Source organism: Netta rufina (assembly GCF_964035555.1).
Source record: "Netta rufina genome assembly, chromosome: 20".
NCBI classification, from domain to species: domain Eukaryota; kingdom Metazoa; phylum Chordata; class Aves; order Anseriformes; family Anatidae; genus Netta; species Netta rufina.
Genome location: NC_140144.1, coordinates 8,686,884 through 8,714,536, shown reverse-complemented (window position 1 = coordinate 8,714,536; position 27,653 = coordinate 8,686,884). Strand labels below are relative to the sequence as shown.

At 45.6% G+C, this 27,653-nt stretch overlaps 2 protein-coding genes across 4 annotated transcripts in view; one reads left to right on the top strand and one right to left on the bottom strand.

Annotated features, from left to right (window-relative positions):
• USP20 (ubiquitin specific peptidase 20) overlaps positions 1-24,737 on the top strand; it is a 25,088-nt gene extending 351 nt beyond the window's left edge. For 2 of the 3 annotated variants that reach the window (XM_084299196.1, XM_084299198.1), the window contains exons 2-27: positions 21-158; positions 553-591; positions 3,063-3,167; positions 3,536-3,589; positions 4,314-4,376; positions 4,519-4,650; positions 5,235-5,331; positions 5,493-5,562; positions 6,174-6,287; positions 7,385-7,463; positions 8,758-9,199; positions 10,115-10,252; positions 11,258-11,370; positions 11,807-11,979; positions 12,465-12,559; positions 13,109-13,142; positions 13,599-13,644; positions 13,915-14,095; positions 14,533-14,659; positions 14,772-14,941; positions 15,584-15,665; positions 16,067-16,175; positions 16,569-16,671; positions 16,933-17,004; positions 18,043-18,227; positions 23,249-24,737. In XM_084299196.1, the coding sequence (XP_084155322.1) occupies positions 3,087-3,167; positions 3,536-3,589; positions 4,314-4,376; positions 4,519-4,650; positions 5,235-5,331; positions 5,493-5,562; positions 6,174-6,287; positions 7,385-7,463; positions 8,758-9,199; positions 10,115-10,252; positions 11,258-11,370; positions 11,807-11,979; positions 12,465-12,559; positions 13,109-13,142; positions 13,599-13,644; positions 13,915-14,095; positions 14,533-14,659; positions 14,772-14,941; positions 15,584-15,665; positions 16,067-16,175; positions 16,569-16,671; positions 16,933-17,004; positions 18,043-18,203 (2,736 nt within the window). In that variant the 5' untranslated portion in view covers positions 21-158; positions 553-591; positions 3,063-3,086 and the 3' untranslated portion in view covers positions 18,204-18,227; positions 23,249-24,737. Of the gene's footprint in view, positions 1-20; positions 159-399; positions 592-3,062; positions 3,168-3,535; positions 3,590-4,313; positions 4,377-4,518; positions 4,651-5,234; positions 5,332-5,492; positions 5,563-6,173; positions 6,288-7,384; positions 7,464-8,757; positions 9,200-10,114; positions 10,253-11,257; positions 11,371-11,806; positions 11,980-12,464; positions 12,560-13,108; positions 13,143-13,598; positions 13,645-13,914; positions 14,096-14,532; positions 14,660-14,771; positions 14,942-15,583; positions 15,666-16,066; positions 16,176-16,568; positions 16,672-16,932; positions 17,005-18,042; positions 18,228-23,248 lie in introns of all 3 variants that reach the window. The other variant, XM_084299197.1, reaches the window with a different exon arrangement.
• Positions 24,388-27,653, bottom strand: part of FNBP1 (formin binding protein 1) — a 96,633-nt gene continuing 93,367 nt past the window's right edge. Inside the window, exon 17 of the mRNA XM_084299211.1 lies at positions 24,388-27,653. Within this exon, the coding sequence (XP_084155337.1) occupies positions 27,646-27,653 (8 nt within the window). The 3' untranslated portion in view covers positions 24,388-27,645.

Sequence of the window (27,653 nt, the reverse complement as noted above, 5' to 3'; positions counted from 1 at the left end):
TGTTTAATATTTGTTTTCAGCCAGGTGCCCAAATCTCCGCGCCGTGCTGACCCCCCAGGGCTAAGGCTCGGTGGAGACGTGCCCCTGAGGAGAGCCGAGCCCGCGCCGTGCTGAGGAGCCCCTGGGTTCTGGCTCTTTCTCGTCCAGAGAGCGGTTGGGTAAGTCATTAATTCCCTTCGGTAAGTCATTAATTCCCTTCGTAATTCCTGTCGTGGCGGTGGGTTGTGCGGGATGAGCGAGCAGGTCTGGTGATCGCCTTCGTGAAAGCAGCGCCGGGGCTTGGTTTGGTTTGTGCCTGGCTTGGTTTTATTTGTTTATTTATTTATTTTTTATTCGTTCCCTCTCCGAATCTACACGCTCTGAATCTGAACTGTTGAAAACCGGCTTTCGTTCCGGTAGCAGACCGAGCAGTTGTTTTGAAATGAAAATAACAAGAGAAACGTGTCGCCGTGCAGGCACAGCCGCTGATTTTGGCAGCGACTGAAGCGAGCGAAAGTAGGTTGCAGTTGCCGTGGAATTGTTCTGACATGTTCACGTCCTGTTCTTCCCCAGCGCTTCTTGAGAGAGACAGGCTGGAGGACTTGTTTTAAGGTAACTTTTTTTCCTATTGTGCTCAATACGTTCTGACAAGCAAAGCTAAGCTTTCTGGCAGTGCTTTTGTTATTAAATTCCTAGTTTCCTGAGCAGCGTTTGAGAGCTCTTTGCGCCAGGTAAAGCTCTTGGGGCAGAGCCGTGGGGAGGCAGGGATTTAGTACTTTCCTCTGAACAGCCACAGCTCGAACCTTTCTGATGTGTTTGGTCAGGGCTGAGAGGAGAAAATGATGATTTTGCTCTTTTATTTAGGAAAGGAAAGGAAAGTGTAGGTGGGAAGCTCGGCATCCCGGTGCTGGAAAGCTGAAAGGCACGGTTTTAATTTGGAATGGAGGGGTGGTCCCGTGGAATGCAGTAAAACCATCCACAAGACTGTGCTTAACATAGCGAGTTCCAAAAGCAGTCCCCAGTTAGCTTAAACTGCTGGAGATCAGAGGGTCTGGAGTTCATTTGAAAGCAATATTTTGTTCGTTTGGTTTTCTGGGAAACCTCTTTTGGGAAAGGGATAAGAAACCAGCGAAGGCGAAATAGCAAAAATGGCATTGATACTAAAAGGAGTCGGTTTCGTAGAAGGATCTCTGAGTCTGAAAGCGTCCCAGTTTTCTGTGTTAGCCACGGATACAGCAGTCTTGTCACTTGTCTGTTAAATCAGTGTCTGTTACGAGGCACTGCTCTGCCTGTCTGTGAAGCTGTGTGACGTTACTCGGTTGTTTGTTAAGCATCTCTTCACAGGTTGCTGTGATCCTGGTTCCAACCACAGCTGTTTGTAGGATGTCAGTATGATTCCTTCCCCCTCCAATTTTGCTTTGCTCTTCCAATTCAGTTCCAAAGACTGTTGCAAAAACACTGTTACAAAATTATCCTTGGGGTTTGTCTTCTGCCAAGGCAAGGTGCTAGGCAAGCTTTTCAGCTCCCAGGATGCTGAAATGGCTTATTTGTTTTCCTCTCTTTTTTTTTTTTTTTTTTTTTTTTTTTCTCTGTACTGTTAGTGATTCAGACCAAGTAGCACTGGAAATTCTTTCAAATGTCCTCAAAATGTGAAAAGAACACAGAGTAGCAACCATTGTTAACTTTAAGTTCATCCAAATTTTTAGTTTTTTTGGTAATGATGTAAGCTTTTCATGTCTGCTTTGTGTCCAGCCAACAGCAATATTTTGGATCCTGGGTTGTGTTGTTAATATTACTTATCTTTTTTTTTTTTTTTTTAAACAGTCACAAGTGAGGTTCCTTGCTCTATGCTTAAGAAACACAAACCCTTTTTATCTTCTTTTTGTAGCTGCACGTTTCTGAGACATGTTTCAAGTCTTTAATGTGCCCGTGGACCACCATGAAAGTGTTTATTGTGCTCGGAAGCATGCAGCTCTGAAATCCTCTGTGCTTGCAGCGCTTGGATGCATGAGATGGGTGGAACAGGGTGTTACATTTCGTACAGTCTTTGAGAGTTTTGTGACTCGTTAAAAACCTATATTAAATACTAAACTCCTCAGAGGCTGAAGACTGGTTATCAGTTACAGATCTTTTAAGTCTTACTCCCTCTTGCACAGCTTCATTAAAACAATCATCGTATTTTTAACATTTGATAAAGTAGCGTGATAAGGGACTAAAGGTTAGATACAAATCAGCACAGTATGGGCACCTCGAGGCCCCCAGACACCGTATGCTAAGTACTTGTCTTGCGCTGCAGCGCCCTTTTGCTTTTAATCTGAGTTTCATGCAAACAAGCTAGTTAGATTTGTATCTCTTTGTGCTGCGTGTTTGTTTGGCAAGAGGAATTACGTTCAGACCACCACATTTATTTTCCCATCCTACCTGCTGAGCTAGAACATAAAACCCATTTTCTAGGGGGAAAAGTGGAGTTTATCAGCCTAGTCAGGTTAATGGAGTAGTGTATTCATGGCATATAAGCCCAGTTAAGGTACGTAGGCGAGGCATGTGTGAATTAAGGGCAGTTTTTATTTATTGCTTTAGGCCCCCACATCATTCAGAGATGCTACGTGATCAGTCTGGGAGTCTGAGATTAAGATGAGGGTGATCAGTGGCTCACTGTACCACTGCTTTCATTTTGTGGTGTGATTTTACCAGCTACAGCAAATCGTCCCTCGGCTTGATAGCTTACCTGAAACCAAACCAGCAGCTGTGCTCCTGCTGCTGTCGCTGCGTGCTGAGCACCCTCCTACATTTCTGAACACACATTGCACATTACACACATTATTAGCTTTGTTCATGTGTTTCCTCCACACCCCATTCCCTCGCTCACTTACCTACAATATCGTAACACAGCCGCTCTAAAGGGGGTCAGAACTGTGCTAGCTAATGTCAGTGGGTCCAGATTTAGATTTGTTTTGGTCTCATTGAACCTTTAAGATGAATATTTTAACCTCCAATATACAAAACAAGCTAATTTCTCTTCTTGCAGCCTGTGAGAGCAATTCTGACACGTGACTGAGTAGAGCTATCCTTTCCTGTCCTAGGAAAACACCCTTCCACAGGTGAGAATGGGGGAGACAAGAGACATCTGTCCTCACCTGGATTCCATAGGAGAGGTGACCAGGGATGATCTGCTGCTCAAATCCAAGGTACAGGGTGTTCTGGTTGTCAGTCCTTTCCCTTTTTGCTATTGTGCGTGCTTTTGCATATTTGCTTTTCAAAGAAAATGCTGCGTGTCTCTGTAGAGAAGAGTACCTTGCACATGTCCCATAAAATAAGCCCCTGTCAGTCCCATCTGGTGTATTTCTCACTGTCACTGGATCCTGCTCAGATGTGTCACCTACCTAAGGCACTGCAAATTGCATATTTAATCAGAAGCATGGGTTTAAGAAATTAAATACTGTGAGCTGCAGGCTGGGGAGGCCCGTCTCACTGAGAAGTTTCCCAATCCTGAAGGACTAGATTACTTTAAACAAACAAACAAGCAAACAAACCTTCTTTTATCATGAATATGCAGGGAACCTGCCAGTCATGTGGAGCTGTGGGACCAAATCTCTGGGCTTGTCTTCAGGTAAAAATGGCTTGCTATTTGTGTGCATGATATGGTGGGGCTTTTCTTCAATATAAATCTAATTAAAAATATAAAAAGAAGGTGTATTTGACCAGGAAAAAAAAAAAAAAAGAAAAAAGAAAATCAAGAGGGGGCTTTGCGGTAGAAATATGCACTGTTTTTGATGGATTCCAAGAAAAAGTCTCCCTAGATTAAAAGCTAATGCTGTCAAAATACACTCAGATTTAACAGTTTGCTTCTCATAGGTGATTTCCCCCTGAAAAGCCCCAGTAGGAATGAATATCATTCCCAGCATCGACTGCCTCTGCTGGCAGCTGTGAAGGGAGGCTGCAAGTGTGAGACTTCAGAAGAGAGGGCAGGTGCTCAGGGCAGTGAGGCAGAAAGGAATGACAAAGGGCACGAGAGTGGGCAGGGGCAGTTTATTTTTACACTGGAATGCCCAGATGCTTGGAGATTTGGCAAATGAGCTGCTTGTTGGAGCAGTTGCCTTGGAATGGGGAGGTTACACGGGTGCAAACCCATGTAGGGTTTGCAGGTTTTCTTTTCTTAAATTCAGCAATTCCAAATTTCTGTCTTATTCTGGGCCCTGGAAAAAAAGAAAAAGGCTAGAAAAATGGCAAGATCAGTTCTGAAGTTGCAGCTGCTGGTAGGACTGGGGTTGCAGACTGTTTTGTGAAGGTTTTAATTTGCTGTGCCACTGTACTTTTGCTCTTTCTCTCACCAGCTCGGTTGTTCTTATGTTGGTTGTGGGGAGTCCTTTGCTGACCACAGCACGCTTCACGCACAGGTGAGCTTTTCTCTGCTGCCCACCTTAAGACAGAGAGAGTTGGATTTTTCCCATTACCTAATCCTCTTCTACGGTAATCTGGTGGTCGTGTGCTTCAGTTTGAGCCAGCTGTCAAATCGTTATTTCATCTTTCAATTTCTAGGCCAAAAAGCACAACCTGACAGTGAATCTGACCACTTTCCGGGTCTGGTGTTACGCCTGTGAGAAGGAGGTGTTCTTGGACCAGCGGCTGGCCGCGCACCCGCAGTCACCACCAGTGAAGTTCACTGAACCGGTGGGTCTGTGATGCAGCACGGCAGGGTTGGATGCTTAACAGGGTTTTTGTTTACCCCTTGCAAAATTAGCCAAGAAATTTCCACTATTGTCCAGGCTATTGTTGTGATAAGAACTCTTTCGCTGAAGGTGGCAAACTGTAGTCATATTCCAATAGCTTTATCTTACAGAATCTCCCCACAAGACGACTTACAAATGAATTCAATATCCATTTTGATTTTTTTCTAACCTTTCCTAGCCTCTTCTGTGGGGCATCTGTTTCTGGGAGGAATGACAGCAGCTATAACGTCTTAATTTTCATTGCATAGCCTATCAAAATTTTAGCTGTCAGACTGGAAACGCATGTACTTGTGACACTGCTGTGTATTCCCAATGCCTCTTTCATCATGCACACTGGAAGCAGTAATTGTATCATTTCTATTTCCTGTGTGCATTACTGAGAAGGACAGACAGCACAACTGGTTCTTCTCTCCCAAATGTGCTTTTCTAAAGGCTGGCTAGATTTACATATAAGATGATACCTCTCGTAACTCATCTTCTGAAGTAGGACTCTCACTGATGCTTATTTTTCTGTCTTTAATCTAGGATTCTCCATTGCCTGCTCACCCTTTGAAGGCCGTTCCAATTGCAGTGGCTGATGAAGGCGAATCCGAATCCGAGGATGATGATTTGAAACCAAGAGGTAACGCTGCATCGAGTTGATGAAAGGGCTGTGAGGGTAACTCTGCAATAGGAGCAGAGTGCAGAGCCTCCCTAGCAAGGGCCAGATTCCCTCTCCTTTGGGAAGGAATGTAGAAAGCAGCACTTCTGGAAAGTTTCATGCTTCTCTTGTTTGTGCTTTAGGCCTTACTGGAATGAAAAATCTTGGGAACTCCTGCTACATGAATGCAGCACTTCAGGCTCTCTCTAACTGGTAGGCATTAGGGCCTTTCAGTTGAGTCTTTACTAGACTACACTAAATATCAAAAGTGGCACCTCTGATCTGAGTCCTTTGTGAGTCATGCAAAGAGAAATCAGCCAGGCTAGGTGCAGAAAAAGGAATATGAAAAGGAGTGTGAAAAATTTAGTGTTTAGGAAAACAGAAGTTTTACCGTAGGAAAATGAGTGAAAATAGAAGTTTTAAAGTAGGAAATGGGTGAACTCGTGGCTTGTGTATAGATGAATAATGGAAGTAAATCTTCTTTCCACTGTGAAAGAAATGTATTTATCACATGGGAAAGCATGTCACCTCTTTCTGTTCTCCCAGGTGATATCATTGTAACAACTCCTATCCTAAAATATTTGGTAGCCATCCTGCTGAAAACTAGTTTCAGGATCTCTTCTCTATACCTGGTACAGATTCACATCAGCTTTTTCTATTTTAAGTTAGAAACTAAGTCTGCATCTGAAATCAATTCTTCCCTTGATTTAAAAGCAGTATCCTATGCATGTTTTTAAAAAGACATGCATTGAAGTTTTGATTGCTCTTATATAGAGGCAAAAGAGAAGTCTCTATGTGCTGAATTCTTTGTTTTTTCCTGGTAGCCCACCTCTCACACAGTTTTTTCTGGAATGTGGTGGACTGGTCCGCACAGATAAGAAACCAGCACTGTGCAAAAGTTACCAGAAGCTGGTGTCTGAGGTTTGGCATAAGAAACGGTGAGTGGTCGCTCCCTAATCTAATCTGGACAGTTTTCGTGTATATGTTGGTTCTGAAATACAGCATCAGCAAAAAGAAGTGGGATCTTCAGTGATAAAGGCACCTTCTAGGGCAGTCAAACCCTGCATAGACAGGTATGCATGGATTTCCCCTTATTGAGGAGATCCTACATGCTGCTTCTGGTGCATGTTGTTGTCAGTGATCAAAATAATACATTCTTAATACCTTTTAAAAGGAATAATGGATAAAAAGATAATGGAATAATGGATAAAAAGATAATGGAACTCTCTTGGCTATTTCTGAGTCTGTTGCATGGACTGACCAGCACTTGAAGGCACTGCTCTTGATTAGCAGAGGGACTGATGATTTGGATGGAGAAAGTGGTACAGAGCTGACACTGAGATTTTACCAAAGAGAGTGGAAAATGCAGGTGGCTTTTTGGGAAGTGTTTGCTAGTGGCTCACCTTCTAGACTAGTTCAAAGCACAGTGGAAAATAATGCAGCTCTGCTGAAATTTAAATGTCTGCTCTGTGCAACTGTAATTGATTGAGGGGGAAAAATGCAATACCGTTTGGATTCCTGGTCTGATGTTTGTTTCAGGTTAGATTTTAACACGGGATAAGCAAGATGCAGAGCAAAAGTGAACTGTAACTTTATGTAGCAGGCTGCAGACTTTGAAGCAGAAAAATATCAATTTCGTATTAGTTTTGACTTGCCTCATTTACTGGTCCCTGGCCAGCCCACCCAGATTTTGAGACAGACATGCTGCTGCAGAAGGAAACTGAGTAACTAACTGCAAAACCCTGCTATAGAGAGAATCACTTGAGACAATTCAAAGTGTGGACAGAGCTTTAAATTAAATGTGCTCTGGGGACGATTCTCTCTGGAAGGATAGGCTGAAATGACTAAGATGTTTTCCTTCTCTTGATTTGTATGTCACCCAGCTAATAGAGGAACTAAGACCAGGATTTGCAGGTGCATAATTATTTTTTGTCCTCTTTAACTAGCGACCACACCCTGTTCTGTTGCTTATTGCACAAACTGGCTCCAGGCCTGATAAGCAAACTAACTTCTTTTTTTCTCCATATTTAAACAGCCCGAGTTATGTTGTTCCAAGCAGTCTATCTCATGGAATTAAACTCGTCAACCCCATGTTCCGAGGCTATGCACAGCAGGTGGGGCCTCAACACAAACATGCCATTATTACAAAGATGGTGATTTTTTTTTTTCCTTCCTGCAATGGTGGTGCTTGTGAATAGAGAGAAGAGCTTGAGCTCAGGTGTCACGCCTGTCTTGTGTCAATATTAGTGATCTGATGGAGCACTTGGGTGGGATTCAGGAGAATGGGTTCTCTTCTAGGCTCTGCCTCTGGCTTGCTGGTTCCAAGTCAGTACATCTTCCTGTGTCAGCTTTATCACCTCTAAAATTGATGGTGACCTCCTCTAGAAAGGGCTTTGAGATCTATCGATAAGTGCTATATAAGTTGGGTATTGTTTATTGATATTATAGCTGAGAAACCTGGATTAATCTGTACTGAGAAGCTAAAAATACCGATGATCTATATTCTTTTTCTGGGGAATTACAGCCGACTAAATCTCATTTGAAAGATAGTATCTTCTTCTTTGAAGTATTTATCGTGGTCTCCAGTGTTTATTCTTTAGAATAAAATGTAAACATCAAACTATGTTTGATTTGAAAATTTACAAAAGAAAATGACAGTAGACAGTATATCTAAACTGTGATTCTGACAGCAAGTCAAAACAGAGGATAAAAATAATGATTAATGAAAGAATTTCTATATTTATCTTTGATGTGAAGTATATTGGATTGGAAAACTTAGCTGTTATGAGATAGAGTTGAAAGGAAGACAGGGCAGGCTGAAAGCCAAGCTTCTTTAAAATAACAGAAACATCATAATTAACTTTCTGGAATTGTCAAAATACCAAGTTGCTTTCAGCAGTTCCTTTGAAGGCAACATATCACTTCTTTTACCATGCATTGCAAATTTAGGAGCTTGCACCTTGACTGTATAGTCTTTGGTTTCTGCCTGGTTCCATTCCCTATTTACTAAAGATTTTAATCTGCCCTCTCTGAGAGGGATTCCTATAAGCAGACATCAGTGTTCATGAAAATTGTTTTGTGGTTAGGAGTCTGTTTTCTATGGCCTGCTGCCTTCCTCGGCTTTCTCCTGGTCTCTTGCTTCTTATCAGTGGTAAAACCCTGACAAATAAGATCGTGGTTTGCATGTTGCAGCTGCTCTCTAGTTTTCCTCTGTGTTTTTCAGCTGAAGATGTTCAGGTAAAAATACAACTCCAACTCCCTGCTTTAGGAGGGTCTCCGTGTGTTACGGAGCTGGATAACTCGTGGGCAGCATTGAAAGAGGCTGTGAATGGAGCTGTATCTGTTTTTTGCCCCTTGTTTGCCCGATTTCTGGATGGATGCTAACATGGCAATACTGCTGCTTTTCAGGACACTCAGGAGTTCCTGCGCTGCCTGATGGACCAGCTTCACGAGGAACTGAAGGAACCGATCGTTGCAGAGACGAGAGATTTGGATACCGGTGACCAGGATGACAAGCGAGAGGGTGACCGAAGTCCTTCAGAAGACGAGTTCCTCTCCTGTGACTCGAGCAGTGACAGGGGTGAAGGAGATGGTCAAAGCCGGACCACAGGGAGCGTGGGCAGCAGCTCCCTGGCAGAGACAGAGTTGTTGATCCAGGATGAAGCGGGGAGAGGGATCTCCGAGAAAGAGAGGATGAAGGACAGAAAGTTCTCCTGTGGCCATCGGCGCAGCAACTCGGAGCAGGTGGACGAGGATGCAGATGTGGACACTACTATGATGCCAGTGGATGGCAGAGCCTCACCTGAGATGCTTCCAGCTCCCCGTCCTGCCAGCCCATGCAGGACACCAGGTATAAACTTCTTCCAGGCACGGTGTTTTTTGAGATGTGATGTTGTCCTACATGGGTGGTGGTGTAGTGCAGTGGCACACAGCACATGATGTGTGTGTTCCTTCTGTGGGTTTCAAAAGATTTGACATCCAAGACTCTCTGCAGTGTCTCTGGCAGTCCTTCTGCCTTAGTGCATGCTTGCTTCTGTAAGAAAACCTAAGTGAGCCAGGGAGGTGCTTAGTCAGGCTGAAGTGCTTATGGAGCTGAGCGAAGCCTACATCCTGAGGCAGCAATAGCTGCCTCTGCCAAGCCTGCAGATGCAGCATTTGTGCATTTTCCTAACTTAAGAACAAGTTTTGATGTATATACATTGCTTTATCTGATAGGCGGGCTTGGGAAAATGTTGGCTGTGGAAAAAAGACATGGAAGAAAATGTTCATTAATGTTGGACTACAGACTCGAGAGAAGAGGGTGATGCACAGTTTGTGCCTTTTGGTGTGTTAGGGAAAAGAGCAGCTGTTAAGATGTAGGTGTGGAGTCACCCTGAACTGAACATATCCGATCTTTCAACACTTCTTTATGTAAGAGTCTTATTCTGCCAACTGGCACTGAAGGCAATGTTGTTTATGTGGATTAGGGATACAGGAGCAAGCTGTAAAACCTAATTAGTCACAAGTGTGAAAAAATAGCAGTTTTTTTTTTTCTATATATATAATTATTAGCTGTTCAGTATAGCTCTGTATGCACTCTTATAAGTGCACTGAGAGCTGTATCTGCCAACCCATGCAAGTAAGACAATTCATAACATCTGAACGGTGAGTGCTGAGGAAGGTTCTGTGCTGGAACACAGAGCTGGGCTGACACTGACTCTAACAGAGTTGATTTTCGTAACAGGTTTTCACCAGTGCTCTTCTGCCTCCCCTTTTTCCCAAACAGAACCTGATAACGATGCCTATGTGCGCTGCTCCTCACGCCCCTGCAGTCCTGTCCATCACGAAATGCACTCCAAGCTCTCTAGCAGTCCTCCTCGCTCCAGTCCTGCCAGGCTCGGACCTTCCTACGTCCTCAAGAAAGGTAGTGCAAAGGGGTCGGGGTATGCTGGGAGGCAAAGGGGAGCACATGGAGGAGGAGGGGTTCAAAGAGGAAAGAAAGATTTCATGATCCTTGGTTAGCAGTTGTAAGAAGTGCTGATCCCCCTGGAATATCAGTGCTTTATAAAATCATGCCAGGCAAAGACTACAGGAAACCCACAGGTAACTCTCTGGGTACAACAGATGTTCTAGTATGCTCATACTGGGGCATGAAATGATTTCCATGTCTATGTCTGCATGCTGTGTTTAAAAAATAAAGCTATGAAGTCCTAGGCACGAGCCCCGTCCTTTTAGGGAAGCGTGTGTAAACGTTTGTCTGCCAGGCTCGCACGTCATAGCGCGTGGGTCCAGGAAGTGTCAGATGATGTTTTACTGAGAGAGAGCTTCTGGGCTCCTAGATGTCTTGGGCTCACAGTAATAGAATTAAGCTGCAAATGTCAGTCTGGTGCCGGGAGCATTGTTACAGTTCAGAGCCTGGTTTCTGTTGTGTCCAACTGTCCTCTTTGTCCCAAGCAAATTGCAGAACAAAATCTCAGCATTGCGTAGCCAGCAAGCACAATGACATGTGCTTATACCACCGTCCCTACAGCTGTTCAATAATACTGTTCTGTCCAAAACCGTGCCCCAACCCCTTGGCTGAGGTCAGCACAGCCGCAGATGTTCTGGCCTGATGAAAAGCTCTCTGTCTCCATGCCTATGTGCCTAGGGAAGGAGGTTTGTGATTAACCAAAACTCTGTGTTTGGCCAGTCCCTGCTGTGCAGTCTTCTCCAGCACAAGACACCTGGTGAACACCTGGTAAATGTTAGAGGGGAAAAAAGGGACAAAATACATGGACAGGTGAGGGGGACAGGAGGTCAAGTGTAAAGCTTAGAGCAAAACACACAGGATCAATCGGTTCTTGTCCTGTGTTAATGCGTGTCCGTGTGACTCTGCATGAGACCAGAGACTGGGAAAGAGCTACTACGTGGTGGTCTGTCTCTCTTTCAGCCCAGATGCAGGCTTCTGGGAAAAAGAAGAAAGAACTTCGTTATCGCAGTGTGATTTCGGACATCTTCGATGGCTCCATTCTCAGCCTGGTGCAGTGCCTCACCTGTGACAGAGTGAGTCTCTTGGTAGCTGTCAGTCCAAGAGCAGTCTTCTAGCTCGTAGAGCTCTTCTTTGGAAACGGAGCTCCTATTGCCAAATACTGTGGGATGCATTTTGGAGGCCAGCTAAAATGTTGAGAGGTGGGTGGTGGAGGAGGTGTGAGAGACCTGCTGTGCCAAGAAATTGTCTGCCTCCATAGTGGTCTGTTTATCTGTGTCACTTAGTTGGTCTAGCAATATCACATTCACATCAGAAAGCAGATTCCAGTGCCACAAACATGACAGGAGTCTTCCTGCTGACAGCAATTCAATAATTAGACAGAGAGAGCTGCTCTTAATGCCAGGCCAGGTTTCTAGCCCAGACAAAATCCAAGCAGTGATGATGAAAGTCAAGTTGCAGCTCCGTTACATGCACAGGAAACCCAGAACTCTTCCTCTTGGATATTTCCAGGTTTCTACAACAGTGGAGACATTCCAGGACCTGTCACTCCCAATCCCAGGGAAGGAGGACCTGGCCAAGCTGCACTCTGCCATCTACCAAAACGTGCCAGCTAAGACAGGGGCATGTGGGGACAACTATGCCTCACAAGGCTGGATTGCTTTCATCATGGAGTATATCCGGAGGTGTGTTCCCTGCGTGGGACCTCTTTCTTCTGGGGTTTGCCCTGCAGTGGCTGGAAGGCAGCTGTCCCTAGGCAGTGGTGCTTACAGCAGAAATGCCAGTTGTAACCATTCCTTGGACAAGGACGGTGTGTGGTACCTCACAGGTCTGTTTTGGCCTTTTCGTGTAAGCCAGCAGCTGCTGTTCTGCTTCTGTCATTCACCTTGAGATCTCGTGTGCAAATGATAATCCCTCAGTTCTGCCTTTAGCTCTGTCTTGCCCTCCAGAGCAAATGAATTAGCAGTGTAGTTCTCCAAATCGCTTCCAGTTTGAGCAATTAGAATTGGGTTATCAGCTGGGAGAAATCGTGCTTTCCCTGGGCCATGGGGGTGTGTGATGAGCTTAGGATGTACAGCTAGAAGAACGCCCGTCCACGTGGGGTTTTGTAAGCCAAAGTGTCCAACTGCTGTACGTGTAACTCTTTCTCTTGATCTCCTCTCCTCTGCAGATTCGTGGTGTCCTGTATCCCTAGCTGGTTTTGGGGTCCTGTTGTGACGCTGGAGGATTGTCTTGCTGCCTTTTTTGCAGCGGATGAGTTGAAAGGTGAGTTAGCTTCGGTGGGGTCTGACAGCCAGAAACAAGAAAAACTGCAGCGTGTTTCACATGCATTTGGGGGGCGGATTAAGTCTGGAAGGCATACTGTAGTATTTCACTTAGGATCTGACACTACCAATACTTGATAGTTCAGCTTCTCTGAGCAGAAATGAGTTTTCCCATGCTCTCAAGGGTGCTGTTTGTTCATTTTGAATGCGGTTGAGACTGTTCTTAGCAAGGAGCAGACATGGCTGTTAGTTGTCTTTAAGTGTTACGGATCCTTTGCCTTCCCAGATTCTTTGCTTTCTCCATTCATTCCCTAAGTCCTAAAGGACTTAAACGATTTGCTGTATTCACTTCTGTGTGAATTTTTCTCCTAGGTGATTCCATTCTCTTGCCTACATTTACTAAGGGAAATAGTTATTTGGATCTCTTCTCACCCTTAGAAGAGTTTCAGGATCAACTTAATGTGATCTTTCTGCATGAGATGGAAATGTACTCATATCGAGTTGTGTGCTCTGAGTAACTGCATAACGGCTTTCTTTTCTTTGTCTACAGGGGACAACATGTACAGTTGTGAACGGTGTAAAAAGTAAGTCTGCTTTCCATGTATTATACCTCTGGAAATTTGTTTCTTTATCCTACGGTTAAACATTTTGTTATACCCTCTGCCTTGACATTTCTTCTGTTGAGTGTCATGTAAAATCTGCCTTGTCTTATACTGAGTTTCTCATACTGAGTGTTGAGACACTGACTGCAGGTAGGAGAAGTGCTTGCTTCAGAGGGGGAGAAAGAAAGGAAGAAGGGTATGGACAGGGACATGGCTTGGCAGCAATGGAGTTACTGCATTAGAAGGAAGAGGCGTGACAAACCGCTCGTGCCGTGCCTCCGTTGGGAGGGATGTTGCAAAAAGCCTGAATTTGTTGCTGCTGCAAGTCAGCATTTGTCTTGGATTTCAAAGTGAGCAAGATGCAGCCAGACAGTTGCCTTGCCTTTTGGCATCCCTTTGCTTGAGAGTTTTCTCACAGGTAGTTTCTCTCTCCCTCAGATTGAGGAATGGAGTAAAGTACTGCAAAGTCCTCCGGCTACCAGAGGTGAGTAAGAGCACTTTGTTTCTTACTTTTCTTTCAGAAGGCGCTGTTTGAGGAGGTAAGGCTGGATGTAGAACTGAGGTATCAGTTTTGGTGGCAAAATCCTGTATCTAGACCAGAAGAGACTTTCCCATTTTAAGCTGATGAGCCAGCAGGATTTGTGGCTAAAAGGAAAAAAAGCTTTGCAAAGATCAGATGCCCAGAGATACGCTGTTGGATCAGAATACCCACAGCAAAACTGCACTTTGTTGTTCTCTGTCTTTGGTCTTTTAGATTCTCTGCATCCACTTGAAACGGTTTCGGCATGAGGTGATGTATTCCTTCAAGATCAACAGTCACGTCTCCTTCCCCTTGGAAGGGCTGGACCTGCGACCTTTCCTAGCCAAGGAGTGTGTCTCCCAGATCACCACCTACGACCTGCTGTCAGTCATCTGCCATCACGGCACAGCAGGCAGTAAGTCCTCCTTCCTGGGAGTACACGGCAGAGGTGAACGGGAACGAGATGAGTATGAGCAAGGCAGAGTGTGTTCTGCTATCCCTCTTCTGGGATAAAGTGCAGTGTGAGGCTTGCTCCTCCATTTCCCAGCCTTGCTCAGCCTCTGCCCTTTGAAAAGTGAACTCGACAGCTTCTGACAGATTCTCTGCAGCTGCTGTGGCCTCACCCATGTGTTGGCCTAGAGGCCCTTTCACAGGAAGGCAAACCATGGTGACAGTGACAGACTGCCCTGCTCCTGCAAAGCTGCCTGAACGGGAATTATTATTACTATTATTATTTTGTTCTCTCTCCTGTTTCTGCTAGCAGCTAATCCTGTTGTGCTGCTGACCTTACCCCAGGCCTGAGTTCCACCTGCACTCTGAATCTCAGCTGTGTTATATTTCTTTTTGATGCAGGTGGGCATTACATAGCCTACTGTCAGAACGTGATCAATGGCCAGTGGTACGAGTTTGATGACCAGTATGTCACCGAAGTCCATGAGACCGTGGTGCAGAATGCAGAAGCCTATGTCTTGTTCTACAGGTGAGCAGTGCCCCAGACGCAGCAGTCTCTTCATGGCTGCAGAATACTTAGAAATATTGGTGGAAAACTAATTCAGGAATTGCTTCATTTTCTCTTTCATTCCCTCCTTAAGGAAAAGCAGTGAAGAGGCTGTGCGAGAGCGTCAGAAAGTCGTGTCCCTTGCCAGCATGAAGGAGCACAGTTTACTCCAGTTCTACATTTCTCGAGAATGGCTCAACAAATTCAACACCTTTGCTGAGCCTGGTCCCATCACCAATCACACCTTTCTGTGCTCTCATGGAGGTAAGACGGTGCTGCTGAACCTGGGAAAAGCAACTTTCAGCTATGCTTTTCTGCTCCCTGGTGCATTAACAAATGAAGAAAAAAAGCTTCAGCTGTAGATCTGTTACAGCGTGTGCTTCAGTAGGATCTGCTTCATTTGCAGAAGCTCCCGCCCGCTCAGGGAGAGATGAGAAAATTACCCCATTGTCCTGCTGGTCAGAGGACCGGAGGAATGGCTAGTGCTGGGAAACAACAGTGTTCAGTTCCCTACTTGTTTTTAAAAACAAACCTGTAGAAAGCACATGAGACAATGTTGATCTGTGTTACCCTATCAGCAAGGTTGTTCTTCAGTGTTTGGACAATGGAGCACACACTGCTGAAGGGAGCTGATACCATGTTTTAGTGTTCTCTTACATCCGTCATGCTTGGGAGCCCTTGTGTTTGTGTATCTCCAATTGGAAATGAAGCACTTGATTCAAAATTGAGGCTGTGAATCGAGGAACTTTCAAAATCAATAAACTCTTTAGGATCTTTTGTTACCAGAGGAAGCAGATTCTGAAATCAGGGAGTTTTCAGCAAGGAAGATCTCTCTTTTTGCTATTTGTGTCTATCCAGCAATAACAAGTTCCCTGGTTAATTCTCCTCCTTGCCTTTCTTTCACAGGCATCCCTCCTAATAAATACCATTACATTGACGACCTGGTTCTGATTCTGCCCCAGAACGTGTGGGAGTATCTCTACAACAGGTAAACGTTACCACTTTGTTATTTGTCTCAATGTATTTTGTTTTATTAGGTAGTCTGCTTGGGGTATTCCCATCTCAGGCACTTACGAAGACACAATGCCTTCCAATGGCACGTTAAAAGTATGAAGTACTTGGTGTGGACTGGCAAAGACTTGTGTTTGGTAGAGCCTACTGATCTAAACCAAAAGGAGCTGTGTCAGTGCATTGTCCCAGAACAAAATTGTCCCAGAACCCATTCTGTGTTGCATAAAGGCAGCACTCTCCATTCAGAGAATAGCTGCAGATGCATCTCCTTCACTGCTGTCTGGAGCAGTGTAAGATTCTCTCTGTGGTATTCAGGGCTGGGAAGCACTTCAATTTTCGTGCAGTTCTGCATTCCTCTCTCTCTCTTCCTGTGCTCAGGTTTGGGGGCGGCCCTGCCGTGAACCATCTATACGTGTGCTCCATTTGCCAAGTGGAGATCGAAGCGCTTGCCAAACGCAGGAGAATTGAAATCGACACCTTCATCAAGGTTTGTATGGGAAGGATCTGGAGGTAATGGCAAAAGGTTGAGGTGGGAAATGGAGATCTGTCACAGGCAGTCAGTGGAAAACTGTCACCCTCATTTTTCAAACATGATCTAGAACATGGTCAGGAGACTCATCCTGGGGTTCTGCATAGCTAACACCATGGGGAGGGGCAGCTGGAATACAATAATGCTGTGTGTGACTCTGCAGAGATGTAAAGCTTGAAGCCATCCTAGTCTCTTGCCTGCTCTAGTTAGCAGGAAAAAGGTTGCAAAGAAGGTGGTGGAATTACAAAGGGTAGTTCTGAAGAGTGGAAAGGCTGCCTTACAGTTAATGGAAGGGGCTCCTCTGGATCTCAGCAGTGACTAAATCTTTCCTGCATCTCTCTGCTCTCCCAGCTGAACAAGGCTTTCCAGGCAGAGGAGTCTCCAAGTGTCATCTACTGTATCAGCATGCAGTGGTTCCGTGAGTGGGAAGCCTTTGTCAAAGGAAAAGATAATGGTAAGGAGCCAGAGACCTCTGGAGACTGGTGGTGGTGAGAGGTAGAATGGCAAGAAGTGTGTATGCTCCGTGTGCCTCCTCTGTGAGTGCTGTACCTGACAGGAACGACTTGGGGCTGCGAGGAGTCCAGCCACCCAGACTGCCTGCAGGGCCCCCAGGGCAGGGCAGAAATAACAAGAGAACTAGCATGGGAAATAAGCTGAATTGTGTGGCAACAAGGAATGCAGAATGGTTTTAAACGTGTTGATTCTTCTCTTACAGAACCTCCTGGACCAATTGACAACAGCAAGATTGCACTCACAAAAGCAGGTGGCCACGTGCAAGTTAAGCAGGGTAAGGCATGTCCTTGCCATCTCGTAGTGCTTGTAGAACTTGAGGGAGAGTATTCCCCTGGGTCTGTCTGTAATGAAGCAGGAACAGAACACGATGGTGTTGCAGAGGAACACAGTTCTCTGCACATCCCTGTGCTGACAGCCCTGAGTGAGCCATCTCGCTTCTCCATTGGCAGCTCCTGCATGACCAGCTTGCTGATGTGACCTGTTACAGCAAATCCCGCTGTCCTCCATCTCCTGCTGTTGCTGTCCCCAGATCCTTTCCATCATTTCCCTTTCCTCATGTTGTATCTGTGATCTTGTGTTGCTCTTGCCTTGTCTTTACTCAACATCTGCTGTGGTCCAGCTTGTGAAACAGCACTGATTATGCTGTCCTCACTGGACTGCTGAGCTTTCCTGCCAAGCAGATGAAGATTGCATTTGTATCTTGGTTATCTCAGAGCAACTGCTTCTGTTCTCCTCCTCCTCTGTAACCTTCATTAGCAAAGGTCTCTGCTATCCCTGCTTTGTGTTTTGAATACTTTTTGTCCCTCTTAGGACAGCTTAGAGGAGTGTTTTTAGTCTCTGAAGCAGAGGAGCCCCAGCTGCCTGGGACTGGTGTGTCTGAGTGCATTTCTGTAGGCCCCTTGGGCTGCCAGAGCTCATTCACTGCTGGGCACGAGAGAGGTGGCCAGGCAGGCCCTGCTGTTGTGGCCTGCTGCTGCTCAGTTCCCTTTGAGGCCAGGAAGAAGTGGCTGCAGTGGGTTCCAAAACTGTCAACCGAACTGCAGCGGAGCCTCGGTGGCTTCCAGCAGCAGGTGGCACTGCAGAGGGCTGGAGGAGACGGCTGCTGCTGCTGCAGCTCTGGTGCAGGGCTGCCACCGGGCGTGGGCTTTGGGTGCCTTGGACAGTGCAGCTGCAGGCACCAGGTGTGCCTTGCTTTTGGGAAGATGTCCTCCGTGCTGTGATGTATGTCCTGGTTTCAGTTAGGACACAGTTCATGTCCTTTCTGTCCGACAGCTGCACGTCTGCTTATCTGCATGTCTGCTGTCCTTTTCAGGTGCTGATTATGGGCAGATTTCTGAGGAGACGTGGATTTATTTAAGCACGCTGTATGGAGGGGGGCCAGAGATTGCTATCAGACAGAACGTGGCCCAGGTCCAAGAACTGGAAAACCTACACGGGGAGCAGAAGATCGAAGCAGAGACCCGGGCTGTGTGATCTGTGCAGGAGGGGGCAGGGAAGGTACGGCACAAATATGTCTGCGTGGGGATGGATGGCTGGGGAACCCTGAGGAGTCAAAACGCTTCCTTTATCTGGTACTCGAGGTGTGTGCAGCTCCCACCACCACTGCTGGGGAAGGCAGGTTTCCTCTGCCATCCTTTCACGGGGTTTTGAATATAGGGGTAGTGCTGGGAAAGACCGGGAGAAATCATTTCTCTGTAACTCAGCTTTGCAGCCCCAGTGGGGGAAAAAAATGGTGGTGAGACTGCAACTAAACGTCACTAGGATCTGTTTTGACCTGAGCCCTCTCCCTTTTGTTTGCTTACAAGAAATCAGCACTCCCAGCTTGCCCCGAGCAAACTGAATCTCTCTGCTCCTTTGCAGGTTTTGCTTTTGGCACTTTCCTTTTTAACCCAAATGTGTAAAGACAAAATGAAATGTTATTTATGTTTCCAGTGAGCAATGTTGCAACTAGAGAAACCTGTTTATTTGAAGTTAACTAAAGCCACAAGGTCTCCTTGTAGTTTTGTGCTGATGGTGCACAGCTGTCACAACTTCCTAGTTTTGCTCTTTATCTAATTCCTGCAACTTCAGTTGCAACTCAGAAATTTTGAAATAAGCTGTTTCTTTCTCCCCCAAGCCCTAAAGTCGCACCTTCACCATCCTGGCAGACTTTTCTTCTCCTTGTATCTGATGTCATGTGTTCAGCATGTTTTCAGAGAACAAAGCTGGAAGACAAGTTCTCCTACACACTGGCTTCCCGCTGTACTGTTTCCTCTAAAGCTCCTGGCAGCTCTGTAGATATGGGATGCAGCCTTCCAGGTATTAAACCCACAGGGTTGGGACGCGAGCAGCTTCATCATAAAGCTGTTTGATGGTTAGATTTCCTTGGAGCAGGATACAGGACTGCTCTGCTGCAGGCTTTAGGGCTCCTGGGCTGGTTCATAAGCCCAGTCTCTGTTCGGAGAAGGACCCTGCTGTAAGCCTAGACCTGTCTCCACGGCTGTCCTGAGAAGCAAAGGGTGTGTGAGGGAGGAGGAGGAGCCCATTTGTTTGCACAGGACCTATTCAGATGGGTCAGCCTTGGCTGCGGCAGTCATTCAGCGCTGGGGAAGGTGCCTGGTTGAGCAGGTCCAGGCTGTTGAAGCAGCTTTTTAGGAACGAGCTGCTTTCTGCAAACAAGCCCCCACCTGTGTGCTGAGGTCATTCTAGCTTCTCAATGCAGATGTTACTTGTGTATACAGTGGCTCATGTAACGAACAGAAATAACTAGCTCCTTAATCTACTGCCGCTAATGCAGCCATGGAGTATCTGATAACAGCCAACAGAGAGGCACAAAGACAAGAGGCTAAACACTACTTTTCTTAGCAAGGCTATTTCCAAAAGTTCTTCCTTCATCTAAGCCAGCGAGGCACTAGTATCACCTTGTATGCCTGTGCAAATGTTTCAGTGAGCTTTAGTGGAATCGGAGTGAGGCGGAGCTGGCAAGGCAGAGCTGACCTTTCTTGGGCTGAGGACCCGAAGCGCGTGCTCATCGTGGTGCTGGAACCTGCATGATTCCACAGCACCAAGTCTGGCCACCCCGTGGTGGTCTGGGGCTCTGAGCTCCCCACGTGAAAAGGGAAAGAAAGGGAGGGGGGAAGAGGAAGGCTGCTCTTTGACTCACAGATAAAAGGTGGAAAAGCGTGTAGGAGAGAAGAGTTAGAAAAATGTGGCCTTCAGATTTTTTAGACCAAATGTTTGCTGCCAACAGCAAATTCTTCTTTAAAAAGAGTGTCTGTAAATGGTTCAGCATGTTAGTTTTACTATCCTGTTTATTGGATGCTTGTATATATCCAGCCAGGCCCAAGGGGAGGTCAAAGAATGAGCCACTGTTGGGATTTCTCTTTGTTTTAAGCTTTGTTAGCCACTGCAGCCTTCTTTGAAGCTGCTGCAGAGCCTGTAGGGCTGCATGTCTGTGTTGTCTGTGCTGTTCAGAGGATGCTGTACAGATTGTAATAACACTCCCGTGCTTAAGTGTTAAACTCTGTGCTAAAAATGTGTTACAATAAATATATGTGCATTCAACGAGTTGCATGACTGCTGCCTGCAGGGCCAGAGGGTCTGACAGTTTCCATGGCACCTACAGTGTTAATGAAAAAAACACACAGAAAAAAAACAAGTTTCTTGCTGCCAGGAGGCCTCGCAATAACAGATCCTTCTGAGCAGCAGCAGTAGCCCAGTCCATGAAATCATACTGCACTTGCACCCTCCCCTTGCAGCCTCTGTTTATGAAGATTTCCTGTTCGTGTTGCTTCATTTGCTGAGTTTCAGCTGCCTGTATCTCAGAAAGCCTGTGTTGTCCAGGAAGCAGGTGCTATCCGTGACCATCAGCGTGATGGAAGTAACACGCGAGGGGAGAGGCTGAAGTTCCATGGAGCTGTTCTTAGAGCCTGTGTGGTTTTCTGTCAGCCTTGGGTGGCTGACGATTTCATTACTGATCCAAACCTCTTCTCTAATCACACTCGTGTGCATAGCTTTGCTCGTGGGCACGATGCAGACAGCAGCATTGCCACCGTGTGCCAGGAAACGCTAACTAACAGGCTGGCGAGTTCTGCCCTTGTGAGCAACGAGGTTGCTAAAAGAGGTAGGTGATAGGAACACTGCCCCCAGGGGTGCGGGGCTGGAAGAGGCGGGCGGCTCGCTGCCAGCTTGGCAAATGCTGCCGCATTAGCTGAAACTTGGACTATGTGAAGAAACAGAGCTGGAGCTGGGTTAATAAGGACACGCAGCTCGTTCTCTAGCAACTTGAAGTCGACCGTCAAAACTTGCATCTAGCAAACAAACCCCGTAACCTCAGCAACTGCAGAACAGTTTGTAGCATTCCAGGAGACGTTAACAAACTACCTCCCCTAGGGGTGGATTATATAGCGTCTAGACAAACGGCTCGAGCACTGCACTGGCAAAACCAGAGCGGTACTTTTTGTTATTCTCTACCCATTAAAACACTCAAAAGCTTAGTTCTGCATCTATATTTCATTGGAAAGCTGACCTCATTGTTGCTGTTCTCTGCCTCTCATAGTAGGTGTCTGGGGTATTTACTGAGCACCTCTCACTGCAGCTAGCTCTGTGACCCATTGTCGATGTCAGCCAAATGTTACGGCTGAGCTGTATCAGCTCTTTTTGCAAATCACTTCCTTTTCCCTCTATTTTATCAAGTCTCTTGCTCATTGTAAAAAGAGGAAAGAACTGTTCCTGCATTGGACTGATGGAGCTAGCCTCGCTAGTTAGCTTATTTGCTCCCTTCCCCGGTCTTCTGCAAGTACTGGGGACTTTGCTTTACACGAGCTGCTGCTCTGTTGCCTACTCATGCTTAGACTACGGCCTTACAGACACAGTTTTGAGGCAGCTGAGGCTGTGATACAGAGATGTTCAGTACCCTGCAATGACCTGCACACACCCTTACCTTACGGTGCACGTGTCACACCTCCACCCTGTAAAGGAGAAATCAATAGCTCTTCCTTCGGTGATGCAGGGCCAACGTACTGGAGCTGCACCCCACAGCTTATCTTTGTGACTTCTTGCTTACCTGGTCACAGCCTTATTCTGTACCACATTGGTGCCAGTGGCACCTCTCCACCCTCCAGAATGACCAAAGTAAATAGCATTCTGTATTCTGGGACATGTCCAGCAACATACCTGGTGTATGTAAAGCTCATTTTATTCTTCTCCTAGTTACTGCTCACCTTGGCTTCAGTTTCCTGCCTTCACTCACTCATTTGGTTGTGCTGTTTCTATTACAAGTTCGCAATGCTAATAATACCGCTTAAGATAAAAATGAAAGCGCCAGACTGACACTCCCTGCTGTTCGTTGTTTCCCCCAAAAATGCAAAGGCATGAAGCACATTATCTCTCTGCCCGGTTTTAATAAGTGTTGTTAGTAAGTGCTGACAAAGAACAACTGAAATTGTTAAACAAAACAGCAATCTGATCTTAGATCTCTATATAACTGCTTCAAGTAGAAGTATCACCTACTATGAGCTGCACAACTGCAAATCCTCACGGTTCCTAGATGAGGCTACTTCCAATGATCTGGGCTAACAGGTGATGAAGAAGCTGTCCAGAAGCTACTCAACTTTTTGGCTCAGCTAGAGAGAGGAAGAAGAGATTCTTAGATTAATGTTCTCAAGGACAGGGAAGCCTTTTTAGGTCAATCTAGAGCTTAATTGCAAGGTCAGAGTGTCAGCAGAGCAGCACCGTGCAACACGGCACCACACAGCACTGTCCATGAATCTGGCACACCACTTCAGCCCCACAACCAAGCAGAGGGTAGAGGACGTGCTGATTCCCAGAGTGAGAAAGTTGTGTTACACTTTAATTACCTGTCCATTTCTCTCTATTTCCCTGATGCCCTGATTTATAGAGCCCCTGCTTTCCTACCGCAGCATTTGAAGGAGCCGAGGGAACTCCCCATCCGCCAGTCCAGGATCGCTTCCTCTTTGGCACAAGCTGTTCCTCTCTTAAAAAAGAGGAAGGGAGATTTGGTCCAGCCACAGTTACTTTGTGCTGTTAACGCTGGACAAAAGACATAAAAGCAAGGCTAAAGTTGCCAAAGGAACTTCACAAGTTGTCTGAGTCCTAAACCATGCACTTGTGAGCCCTGTGCCCTTTTCCCCCCATCGCTGTCTGGCTGCTGTTCCCTCCCCGTAGCTCAGTGGCCAGAAAAATGTCTGCAGGGAGGGACTGTCTCAGTTCTCTGCACAGACACCCACCAACTGCTGTGTTCAGCTGCATCCCTTACATTTTTTTCATGATTCCCCATCCAGGTGCTGGCCAGGGAGCCAGGTTCCCATCCCCTCCGATGAACCACCCTTCCCCAAACCTGGGCAGAAAGAGCTCAAACAGGAGGCAGCTGTAACACGTGCAAATGCTGGAAAGCACAAGCATGGGCTGAGAAACAAAGCAGCACCTCAGCACTCATTTCAGATCTCTCCGGGGCTGTGGTGAGCTTCAGGCATTTAAAATGCAATCTTCTAAAGATGTTTTTTGTTTCTCTTCTAAAGGAAAATAGAGGCAGCCAGCTCCAGCAAAGTACACGCACAGTACCCACAGCACCTGGCAGAAGATTTCTTTGGAGCCCCATCCATCCACTATTGACCACCCCTTGCACATTAAAATAGAATTATAAATATCCTTATCCAGCCTTACAGAAACGTATCTGGTTTTCAGATTATTCAGTGAAGGGAAACAGTACTGTATTTTGTACCTCTGTCTGTTCCTGCATGCACATACAAGTGCATTATTTGCTAGGGCCACAAGACTTAATTTCAGTTTATAAGCAATTAGGATCAAAACCATCTGCCAAACCTTCCAGTTAAACCAAAGCATTCACTATGGGCACCACAAGGCACAATTCTGTGTTAGAGGGAATATTTTCCCCGAGCTTCCAGTTCCTGTGTCCTCCTCCTGAGGTAGGAAAGTTTTAAAATAAAACAAAAAAATAGACAACAAGCAAAGAATACCTGCCTTACCCAAGTGCACCAACAACTCCAACCAGAACAATGCTTTTTTTTTTTTTCCCCCTCGAATAACCAAATTTAAAAAAAATAACAACCCCCCCACCTTTTTAACGTTCAGTGCCAGCTGCTGGAAAGGTAAAACTTTGATAAAATTGTGTCTCAAAGTGACCTGCTGGGAACTGGCTGCGTAGGACAGCCACCCAAAGGTACCAGGCAGAGCCACATCAATACTCCAAACAACTGCAACTTCTGGTATGAGAAACAGAACCAAAAGCCAAGCGCCGTGAGTAAGGATGCCATCATTCTTGTGAATACAGCAGCTAGCCACAAACACTGCGCTGGAACAGGCTGTTTCCGCTTCTCCGCTGAAAATTTTACAGCTAGATCTGACTACAACATCCATTCCCAGGCAAGGTGAATGCTGAGGAGTAGGAGAGCAGCTTAGGGGAGTTTCAGGCTATAAAATTGATGTCTGGCTGAAACAATAAGTCACAGCTAAATTCCCTTTCTCCACTGGAAATGTTTGTGGCAAGACAGAACGGTCACTGGAGAGCAATGGATATAATGCCTCGACAAATCAGAGAGGCCCCGGCAAAGAGGCAGAGCCTTTTTTATTGGGAAAGAAAAGGAACAAAACCATTTTTCTTCTTCCCTGGAAGATCAAAAGGGTCCAGTGAACTAGATTTCTGGAATTAAATGTTTATTTAAATATGTGGATGACTTTCCTTTCATTGTTACAAGGTCAATATTCGCTTTCAAATGGAAGCACTTTATTTAAGTTGAATTCTGTCTCCAGAAATGAATGGGCAACACCAGAACCTTTTACATTGGCAATGAAATCACAACACTGAGATGCCACCGAAATCTAGAGATCAGTGCTCAAACACACATACACACACATATACAAATAAAAAAAGTGCTCGACATCATCATGTTAAAATAGAATTTGGCTTTTTTTTTTTTTTTTTTTTTTTTTTTTTTTTTTTTTTTAGGTCTTTTGACACTTCAGGCAGGAAAAAAACAAACAAACAATATGCATCAAACTAAATGAACCTCTGAAAAATACTCAGCATTAAACACAACTTTCCGTATCAGTAAATATGTTTCTTCTCTATTTACAGATGTTAAGAAAGGGCATTAGAGACTTTTGCTGAGGACAACGTGATTTTGTAGGCTGTACAGTCCACAGTTCTGGGCAGGATTAGTAAATTCAAGCAGAGTTTTTATAAGCCAGTCACATATTTAGTCCTTCGGATTCTGTAAAAGGTAAACTCAACAAAAATGACCCATTCTTTACCCTGAATAAAGGCAGCAGAATAAAGATGTGTAGGCTACAATATGTGACTGTCACTAGTTTTTCTTGTATTTAGTTTTAAGATCCAGGCATTTGGGAACTACTTGCCAAGTTTATAAAAACTCTGTAAACTCTGGCCTTTTCATTAAAACGGTCAAAGAAAACCAGGCAGCTAAAGCTAATGCTCCTTCTAAAGCGCTATTTAGCGACACAGACATTGCAATTGTTCAAATGTTCCACAGAGGCTGACAATAATATACTGTCCACCTAGATTAAATATATAAAAGCAAACTTTTATCTAATTTGTACATAGATGGCACAACAATAGGTGAAAACGAATTCTCCTAGCTGCTGATTCAACAGTGCATTGGACATGAGAATAAAAATACTGCAGCTAAAATATTTTAAAGATATTCTTGCACGCCTGTTAACTGCTTAACCATTTGGATCCCCTGACGGCCGTAACGTTGGCTGTGCAGTGCAACAACGCCTTCGCACCGCTGTCACGGATCCCTGGCCGAAGCCACGGGTGCCAAGGCTCTCAGAGGCTCGTGGATCTAAGCAGTTCAGGGACCACGGTAGCAGCAATAAGGATGGCAATTCCCTTGGGGATGACCCTTCCGACTCCGGTAACACTGTAGCTGAGGTGTCAGTGCTGGTTGTGCCTGCCCAAAGGTGCAGGCTCCTGAGCCCCTTTAATTAGCTTAAAAAAAACGTATAACCTTTTGCTGGTTGATGCTCGCAGGTATTAAGCACCATAATACGACAGCTACAGTCCTAATTGTAGGGCTGAGGGACGTTGTGCTACTGGAAACAAAAATCGGGATCTTGAATGGAGAGAAAGGGACAAAAGTCATGGAGACAACGTGAAACTAATTCAAAAGTTACTTCATCCTGAGTGGGGATGACCAAAGCAGTCCCCAGCGTGGAGAGCACATGATTCCTGGACACGTTTCCGTATGCTGACCCCGCACAGAAGCGCAGCAGGCAGCAAAACGCCACGCACACACGTTTGTCTGCAAACTAAACCTGAGAGGCTGCATTTTAGGGTTGCTAGCCAGAGCGGCTTCCATAGCAATTTCCTCCAATTCTGGGGATTTTACAAGAGATGCTGAGGTTCCCTAAGAGCAAGTAGATTTCCCCCAGTGATGGGCTGATTTATGAATAAATGAGGCCCTCAGGAGCTATTGGGAACAACTGACTCTTACAGGGCTTAACCACGTACAAGATTAATATCCTAGCAACAGTAAAGATGCAGGGGAAACCAACACTTTTAAAGTACAGAGGTTTAGAAAGCAATTGACCCCTTTTTTAGGCAGTTTAGGTCCAGATCATGTGGTATTTGGAGATATTAAAACTTCCTCTCCACTGCATGACATGATACAGTACAGCATCGCTTATGCTACTTCTGCTTCAAATAAAACCACGTGGAAACAGGGTGGCTGAGGAGTAAGTCACAATTCCTGTCTGGCTTCTGGGTCGAGGTCCAGTCCGCGACAAGGTGGGAGAACGAAATAGAGTGCAGTTTCTTTTTTTTCTTCTCTTTTATTTTTCTAAAAAAATTCTGTTACTCAAACATTAACTGATGAGAACGCACAAAGAGGTCATGCAAAAGGAGAAGGCAAGTCTGAAACGCTGAAAAACAAACCAACAAAAGAAAACTGCAACGAGATTAACGACGAGCCACAAAATAACGTGGCCCTCAGGAAGGTGGGCGCAGGCAAGGCAACAGGGCGAGCATGCAGACCGAAACAAGAGCAAAATGAGGTCTTTGTGACAAGCAAAATGGGGCTTCAAACCAAAACGCCAGTGTCCATGTTCGTGTGTGTGTGTCTGTGTGTGTGTGTGAGGAAGAGGAGGGAGAAAGGAAGGGGGAGTAAAGAGGAGGGAGCTGAGAGAACAAGCAGGAAAGCAAGTGTACATACGTGAGCTTGAAGGCTTTCAGGAAACAGCAAGGTCATAGGGATTTAATACTTGGAATGAGCATCAGCCTAGATTTAAAAAAAAATAAAGGCTGAAAAGTATTAGTGACCTTTTGGGGAAAGCAGAGTATTGAATAATGCACGTGGATAAAGTTTAATATCCGCAAATTCAGAGTCCAGTCCAGCTGCCGTAACACTGTTCCCGGAGTGGCTTTCTGTGTGTATTACACCTCCTTTCCAAGCTACCTGATGAAACTACCCGCAGGATTAGCGCTAAAGGCACCACGTGAAATGCTGATGGACCAGTGCGTACATTCAGATGGACTGAGGGACAAGGGAGGAGAGAAGACAGACCAGTACATGCGTGGGACTCCCTGGTTACCCTTTGCAAAGGGCAGCCAGCGGTCCTGTGACCGATATCGGGAGCAACTGGGTGGGGGAAGTGTTGGTTATTTTTTATGGAAGGGCAGTGCCAAGCTGGCAGAAGAGTAAGGAAGGCTGATAAGTTAATCTGAGCCACAAGTAGCATGCCATGAAAAAGAGCAAGCATCTGAATGGTACTGGGATGGAATTTAGGTCTGAGTTTTTCAAGTGGGAACTCCAGACAAGACTGGGAGTCTGGCTTTCCGTGGGTGTATTTTAACTGCCTGCAGGGTAAACAGACCATTTTGTTTCTCCTTCTGTGACAAGCTCGCCCCGAGGTTCTTGCACCAGCACAAACACCTTTAGGAAT